At 37.4% G+C, this 8,938-nt stretch overlaps 1 protein-coding gene across 2 annotated transcripts; it reads right to left on the bottom strand.

Annotated features, from left to right (window-relative positions):
• Positions 1-834: 834 nt before the first annotated feature.
• LOC112179299 (E3 ubiquitin-protein ligase COP1) lies at positions 835-8,595 on the bottom strand. 2 transcript variants are annotated; one of them, XM_024317680.2, is made up of 15 exons: positions 8,306-8,595; positions 8,145-8,222; positions 6,373-6,771; positions 6,215-6,292; positions 5,974-6,129; positions 5,558-5,875; positions 5,042-5,196; positions 4,871-4,936; positions 4,479-4,557; positions 3,278-3,433; positions 3,041-3,139; positions 2,334-2,438; positions 1,646-1,825; positions 1,303-1,413; positions 835-1,224 (listed from the first exon to the last, which is right to left on the bottom strand). In XM_024317680.2, exons 3-15 carry the CDS (start codon positions 6,685-6,687, stop codon positions 1,054-1,056), a joined length of 1,989 nt encoding a protein of 662 aa, XP_024173448.1. In that variant the 5' UTR covers positions 6,688-6,771; positions 8,145-8,222; positions 8,306-8,595; the 3' UTR covers positions 835-1,053. The 2 variants fall into 2 exon arrangements, with proteins under 2 accessions (XP_024173448.1, XP_024173449.1); XM_024317681.2 differs by lacking the exons at positions 8,145-8,222; positions 8,306-8,595 and adding an exon at positions 7,080-7,187.
• Positions 8,596-8,938: the final 343 nt, after the last annotated feature.

Raw genomic sequence — 8,938 nt, 5'->3', positions numbered from 1 at the left:
TTATGAGTGTGGTAAAAAATTTAGCCAATTTCACCATATTTTCGAATCCGATCGGATTGGTCAACCGATATGTAGAATATATATATGCACATATTTTATATAGAAGTATAATAGTATAAGAACTTCCACACACACACACACACACACACACATATATATATATATATCTCTCTCTCTATACACACACACACATATATATTAATATATATATATATATATATATATATCAATATATCATATATAAACACACACACACATGTATGATATATTGATATATATATATATATATATATCTATATCTCTCTCTCTCTATATATATATAAACACACACACACACATATATATATATATATAAACACACACACATATATAATATATTGATATATATATATATATATATCTATATAAACACACACACAAATATATATCTATATGTGTCTATATATATATATATATATATTTATAAACACACACACACACACATATAGATATATCTATATATATAACACACACACACACACATACATATATATATATATATTAATATATATATATATATATATATAAACACACACACACACACACACACACATATATATATAATATTTTGCGGGCTTTTACGGGCCGGGCCTAGCGGGCTTTTGGCGAGCCGGGCCCGGGTTTTTGCGGGCTTTTTTGTGGGCCTCCATCGGCCCACCAAGGCGGGCTTTTGCGGGTTTTTTGACGGGCCGGGTCAAAAGCCCTGCGGGCCGGCGGGCCTCCATCGGCCCACTTGATCCGCGGGCTTTTTGATGAGGCCTAGATTGTGTGAATTCCGATTCTGCTACACAGTTGTGAAGGTGAATACACCAGGTAACCGACACTTTGCATTCAGTTACATTGGATTACTAGCATTTTTATCGGCCTACATTTAGCTATCCTCACAAAACTTGCCTGTCAAACCTAGCATTTACCCCCCATAATATATATATATATACAAACAACTATGATTTATATTTCACAATAGCAACAGCAACAGCTGTTTCAATCCTTCTATTATTTTCATGTAATAGTTTAAGCTGCAAGAACGAGGACCTTAATGGTTCCCTGACTGTTAGCAGTTAGCATTGTAGGGCTATCACTCTTCCAACACACAGCACTGATGAAGTAAGACCCTGCATCATCTTCGGTGTCTTCCATATCAGGTGACCCAAATCTGTGCCAAGTCACAGGTTTAGAAATTTCCTGCAAATCATACCCCAAAAGTTTTAGCTAATCACAAGGTAACAAGTGTAGAGTTGAGTTAATTTGAATGTCACTAACCTTATGATACACGAACACTTCATTTGTTTCGCTGCCACATGCGATGTATTCACTGTTTACCGTAAGACCTACGAAGTTCTTCTCATTTGTGTGACCTTTAAAAGTACGAACCTTTGACCATACACAAACAGAAGATTCAACTTAGTTACACCTTAAAATAAGTACTAATAACATAGCAATAACTGTTCCATTTTTTCTACATTTTCTCTTTTGATTTTGACATTGCTAATATATATATAGCATGAAGTAACTTGACCCCGCGCTTTCCCTTCAAAAAGGGGGGGAAAATTTGCTGATAGAAAGTGTAATATCTATACTAACATAACATGAACATATTACTTACTGGAATATTATCCTTCACATTCCATAACCGCAACGTGCTATCAGTAGATGCAGACGCAAGCTCATAGTTTGACAAGAATTTCACATAGGAAACTGCTTTCCTGTGCCCAGTAAACACATGCAGTGGTTGACTCACATTTCTTAAATCATAATAGTGAATGTGATGATCTGCCGAACCAACCTGAAAAGGGCAGAGGAGCAAAAGATTGAGGCTTCATCATTTGACGGAAAACATTATATAACGGAAAATTAGTATTCATATTTCAAAATAATCATCTTCTAGACTTCTACGCATGGATCTAGATTGCATAATTTCCATCCCAAGCTCACTAATGGTCATGCTGACATTGTTGTAAAGGAACCCCTTTTGATTTTTGAAAAATTAAACATATAAGAACAAAGTACTGTGACTTTAACCTCTGGTGACAAATGTCAACAGAAATGTCCATGAACAAAACTCAACAGTGCATAGTAATGCACACACACACATGACTATATATTGGCATGTTAATCTGGTGTATCGACCCATAAGAAAAAATTTATCAGGCATAATGAATAATATCTTCTGTATTAACTGATGAAAGCAACTGTGCCACTCAAATCATCGAGTGCTAGACTATGTTCAAATAGGTCCAAATGAAGACTGACTCCATAACTTTTCTCCAATACTGGGAACAAAAGGACAATACCGCAATGCAGTTGCTAGATCCAGGATTATACTTCACGCAACATATGTTTGCTTTCATGTCAATGTTAAGAACACTAGCTTCCTGCCTTGTGCACCAAACCTTTACCTGCTTATTGTACAGAGAATAGAGTACAGCATAGTTAGTTTATAATGATCCATTCCTTGAAAGTCATAAAGCTAAAAAGAGAAGGAACCATGAGGTATCGAAACAATCCACTCAAACAGATCGGCAGTTGGTAAACTGTGATCATAAAACCTCAAAAGCATGTAAGAACACATATAATATTGCTCCCCAGTTCATTAATCTTATCAAAACAGGAAACTTTTTGTATTGCTCTTGCTAAAATATGCCAATTGAACTATTGCTCCTGTGTGCGTAACACAGCATATTATCCTCTAGACAGGATACAGTTCATTTACCAGATACAAGCATCCACCAGACAGTTTGTTAGCCTAAACCAGGCTATTAAATAAGCACACAAAATAACTATTACAATGTTTAATCATATCACTTATTCACAATAAGAATCAGTGCTAATTGCAAGTAGTTGATTGTCGCATCTTACCCTTTAGGTTTTTCTCATAACTACCCAATTACTCATCTATAAATAAACCGTGCACAACTTGAAACTGAATGTATACTACATTTTAGATCGCCTAAGGGTAAATGAAAGAGTGAGCTGAAGAATATCACGATTTTGAAAGTACCTTACAATCATCACTACCGGATACAAGCATCGAGGGTTCTGTGCATGAAAAATCAACACTCCAAGCACGTTTTTCATGCTCTTCATATTCCATGACACTCTGCCAAAAAAAGTTTAGGCATGTTCAACAAAACTAGAAGGTGAGAGAATATTTTATTTGAGGAGAAACCAGCTCGTAATAATAAGAATACACAAGTATCACCACCCAATTAAAAACCATGGTGATTTTAATCATTACCTGCCGAGTATCTACGTCCCAGACAGTTACTATTCCCTCATAATCAGTACTAGCTATATGGTTTTTAGTAAACTTGTTCCAGCTCAAGCAACTTAGCTTTGATCGTGTAGGCATCTCAACAACAGCAGTGTGCATATCAGCTGGATCATTCACAACCTGGAAATTAATATCACTGAATCAACATGAACAAATTAATAAATGCCCAAAAAACAGTGGACAACAAACAAGGCCTGTGATAGATAGATTAACCCAACTATATCAAATCTTGTGTACTCAAAGGCCGCAAAACTTAAGTAGTCAATAAACATGTCCCCACGTGCAGCAACAGTACAGCACATAGCTGGATCTACAATCTAGCCATGCCATATTAAGTTCGCGGTTATATGAACCATCTCATAGGTTAATTATTCAGACTGGCTTTGGTACATACAGATTTGTGTCAATCCCTGCAATATTTCATGGCTTCAGTGCTTTAAGTTTACTAAACTTAAAAGTACAGAACGGGGAAAAAACTGATCTCATTTCACTAGTACCTTGATGCCACCTCAAGTAATTTTGAAGTACATTTGGATGCGTTCAAGGACATAAAACATATTGCAGGTCTGGTTATAAGGTGAGTATACTAAGTTTTTTTGGTTGTTTTGGTAGGATACAAACAATACAATGGACAACTGGACAAGAAGTCCCCCGACAAAAACTAGAGAACCGCAGCTATGAGCTAACTAAAGCCAAAACAATTTAACTGAGGCTAAAGTCGCTAAACCACACAATCCAATCATGAGACTGCATGGAAAGAATAACCAATTAAACTCAGAAGATACAAATGCCCACCAAGGGGTTAGTAGGAATGGTCAAACCCCATATAGTGTGTGGTTGAAGTAATAATCCTTAAGCCAAAACATAATTCCAATCATAAGAGATTGCATCAAGATAATAATCCTTTAAACGCAGAAGATACTTGATGCCCACCAACGCATGGTTAGCAGGAATGATCATCAGGCCCATGGTTTGCTACCATGTGGTCTGAGCCACTGGGATTCGAATCCCCTCACAGTACCTACACAGCATAATCTCTCTACCCTCTCTTTTAGTTGTACACTATAATGAATGCATCGTACACTATAATGAATGCATCCATTTTCTAATAGAAAACCATTATTATTTAAAGTAATTGTAAAACACCTTCAAATCAAGATCATACCGAGGAAAAGTCAAAAACTTTTATGCACTTTGAAACTCCAGCAGTGGCGAACAACTCATAATCACGGTCAAATTCGATGCTGCAAGATAAGTTGGCAATTCTATGAGGTTCACAACGGAATAAGCAGATAAATGAGCAGATGCTCAAGTCTTAGCATATATAAAAACAACTGTACAACTGAATGTATGCCTGTTAGAGACGGTAACAACAATTTAAGATATATGAGAAAAAGTGAGGCCTATTTGGTACTCTTTTCGAGGTCTCTGATGAAAGGAATTCATCAGAATAATTAGTATCACTTGCAATGTTTTCTCCAGTATAGAAATCATTTATGATGTATCATAATATTCAATTCTGAAAAATTATACAGGATATGCATTATAATATGATACCTTGATACTATATTGGCCGAGTGAAATAGATCCTCATGCCTAAGTTCAGCAATGACCCTCATTCGACTGTTTAATAAGAATATAACAAATTAAAATGCAGATGAAACACGGTGATATAGTCAATTCACATAGTATATTTGAGTGAAGAAATGTGATATCAGATGATCATACCTGTAGCGCGTTAACGTAGTAAGCACTGACTGAAAATCGGCAAGACCTGTACTATAACCTTCTCTGGGTATTACAGTTCTGTCCCGTTCTAGCTGGGAATATGGTTGGTTCATCTGACGTCGCTTTTGCAGGTAACACTCTTGTAGCTCATCGAACTGCAGCCATAGTTGGAAATTGGAATGAGAATAAATCAAGAGAACAATGAAAACAAATGAGGATCTGACTTACCTTCAAACTTTTTTTTTTTTATAACAAAAAGACTTCGAAACAAGTAGGAATAGATACTATCGTAAAACTCAACAAAAGTCCAGACAATAAAAATTCCTAGTTAGGTTTTGGATAGCCAAAACCTAGTTACAATAAAAATTCCAATTTGATGCCAAGTTGATAGAAAGGCATCTTTAAGTTTGGTAGAGTAGAGGAGGAAATAAAAGTTTAGGTTTTGGATTAGAGTAGGTTTAACATAGGATTAAAACAGACACTTTGCGCAATGCATATGAAATAACTTTCACTTACCAATGCATGGACCCGCTTTTTCCTGGCAACAGCAAGTCCTGATTGATTCACATACTGGGAGTCTGATGCACTTAAAGCATCATTTCTCTGCAGTCCTCGTCCCTGAATATTCCAAGAGGACGTTCCTCCTCGTACTCTGAGAGCACTGGTGTTGTTGTCTATAGAGGAAGGCCATGAATTTCTTGCACCATTGACAGAATCATCCCCTCCAAGCATCCGCTGCCTCACAGAGTACCTATCCCTGGCACGGTACAACTCCATTCTGCGTCTCTCAACTACACTTATGTCCTCTTTGAGAAATTGAAGATGGGACTGTACCTACAATAGGAAGAAAAAAATGATACGCAGGGTGATAATTCAGTTCAATCAGAAATATTTATCTTCAGGGCATAACACAGTGAGAAACACGACTAAACCTCATTAAGCTCTTGAACTTTCTGCTTCCTTAGGCAATTCAAGAAGTCAAGCAATATTTGCATATTTCTCTCGGCTTCTTCTTGTTCCATTTTCCTCTTCTTCTCTGCAAGGAGTGCCAATAGGGTGTCTAGCTCCTTGATGGACACTTCACATCCCTAAAAAGTAAAGTACCACAATCAAAATACAACACACAAACCACAGTTTAGAAATTGGTTACTTGATTCAGACAGTCAGATTCACCTGCTGCAATGCCTGACGAAAATGTTCCACAGGGGGTGCGCTTTTTGAAATCTGTTGAGCTGAAGTCTTCTTCAGAAGCTACAATATATGTGGTGAAACAGTAAGCAGCAGTTCCAAGTAAACATATGCATATTTACAGAGGGAAATTGATAGGCTACCTTGTCCAGTAAGAAATTGGGGAATAGTTGGTTTTTGCTGAGAGATTGGGCACAGCAAGGGCAGTCACTCTTGTTGCTAAGGTGGGTGATGATACACATATAGCAGAAGCTATGGCCGCACGCTGTGAGGAATGCGTCCTTTACAATCTGCATGCAAATTGGACACAGCAAATCCTTGTCCACCTCTGACATTCCTTTCTCCTCCGTCAGACGACCCAAGTCACTGCTGCATGGATCCACCGAACCCCCGATGCTTGATAGAATTGGTTCCACTTTCACTGCCGGGACTAGAGCCCCAGTTGAACACTCCTCCATTCTTTGTATGTACCCTCTTTCTGATTGAGCCCAATTGATGTACTAGGAACCAAACCTCATTGATGCACGTCCAGATGTAGTCATCTATAATTGAGAGAGAGAGAGAGAGAGAGAGAGAGAGAACAAATATATCAAACATTGACAAAAGCAATAATATTTCTCTAGAATGAAAATCCAAATCAAAATTAAAAGAGTGCGACATATGACAACAAAGCCTATTGAGACATAACACCAGCAACAGAACACACAAATCAAACATAATTTACATTCAATTAATAACAACTTCTTATATTCAGTACTAGTTCTTGTGGGAATCATTTTCTTATTATCAAGCAACTAAAGGTGTACAGAAAGAGCAAAAAACCACCAAATGTATAAGATGTGTTGAGGACCAGAAAGGGTGCAAGGAGTTTGCCGTCTTCACTTAATCTATCTACCACACATCTTTCCCATGCATTCCATCTTTGGATGAACAGGGCTTTGGTATTCCATCCCCTGTCATGGACAATGGAACTTCAACAAAAAGGTATTGGTTTTAGCCTTTCAAATATTCTCAATTAAATACTTCTGAGAAGTCATTTAGCACTACTTAAATTATATTTAAGCTAAGCTTAACACTGCTCCCTATGCCTATCTTCCCATATAGTTTTGAACCTTTGCTGACTGTTGGAACCACTCCTGCATGTCTTACTTTCTCTAGGAGGTAATGTTTGTATTAGAATTCAGAGGGTAAAACAGGGAAAACATTCCTACTCTAAAATAAACTAGGTGAAATACAATAAGAGTTGACAAAGGACGACATATATGCAATAGGAAATAAACATAAATATAATTAAAAATTTGTCCAGTTCCATAACGGCTTTGAAACCAGTCATTTCTCATGAGATCCTATCAACTGTGAGAGGAATAAGGGCATTGCAGGTTACACAATCTGTAAGGAAAAAGAAAAACAATTACCTATGCACATTATGGAAACTCTATCTCCCCGGTCACTCTCTCTTTCTAAACCTCTAATACACACAGACACCTCTGCAGCATATTAGGTGCCCCTTAGACCATAGTCCAAAAGAAAGAGCTCCTCTTTGTGTCTTAATCCAATCATATATTCATATACATTTAAATTTGATTCGGCACCACGAATACAAACAGAAACAGTAACACCAACGAGCCAGACATATAAAGACACAAGCAAGGGACTAAAACTTGTAAACTACTGTCTAAATTAACTCTTAAAAGGTAAGAACACTAGGACTCATGACCATCAGATTCATCTAATTCCAAAAACTACCAATAAGACATAATGTGCACCACAATCCACATAATTCTCCCTCACACCAAGTAAACCATCCTAGTTTGCTAATTAGAACACATTCAAAATACCCAATTCTACAAATGCAAGTATGTGAAGTTGCAAAATCAAAATTGGAAAGGATAGGACATAGTAGGAGGAAGAGTACCTCTAGGAATTAAGAGGGCAGCTGTGAGCTGAGCTCAAGGTCTTGTTGTTTGCTTTAATGGGTTGCTTTCTTCCACAACTGAGAACATAAACAGTACTCAAATCAGTCAAATCCTCAGAACCCATTAACAGATATGGAGAGAAAGATGCAAAGATAGTTACTTTATGGAAAGTCCTGGAATTGTTGACTAGGCAACACCATGGGTGGTCTGAATTTGAGAGAGAAATGGGAAACAGAGCCTAAGAAGGAAGATTGGGAATTGGGTTCTTTCTGTTTTGGTGGGTGTGTGATTGTGGTCTGAAGAAACTGAGATGAGGAGTAGAGGAGGAGGAGGAGGCGGCCATAACCGAATTGAACGACGAGTCGTTGGCGGTTTTGTACTGGATGATGAGCCCCACCTGTTGCTTCACTGGTGGGTGAGGGACAACGCCGAATTTGCACACGGTCTAAAATTGTGGTTGTGATTTTCAGGCTGGCTTTGCTTTCATTTCACTTGCCTCATATTCGTGCACGTGTGATTGGTGAGCACCCACTTTTGAAATTTTTTTTTTTTTTTTAAATTCATGTTTATTAGGGAATTCTATGCATACCTAAATTTGTACTTGGACCTTCTATGATTTTTGAATAAATTTTAATTCCCACTTTACCCTTTAGGCTGCTCTTGCTGGGTCCTCTCTAAACTCGTTAAGAACACTTCATATCCAGAGACTGTTGTTAGTAAGAGCAAGTCCACTCGTTGAGGTTGGCAGGTCAATATTATTTACTGCTTTTTGTCTTTCATTTCCACTATTTAT

The sequence above is a fragment of the Rosa chinensis genome, chromosome 7 (genome assembly GCF_002994745.2).
Source record: "Rosa chinensis cultivar Old Blush chromosome 7, RchiOBHm-V2, whole genome shotgun sequence".
NCBI classification, from domain to species: domain Eukaryota; kingdom Viridiplantae; phylum Streptophyta; class Magnoliopsida; order Rosales; family Rosaceae; genus Rosa; species Rosa chinensis.
Note: the sequence above shows the minus strand (reverse complement) of the source record. Positions and strands in the feature narration are given on the sequence as shown.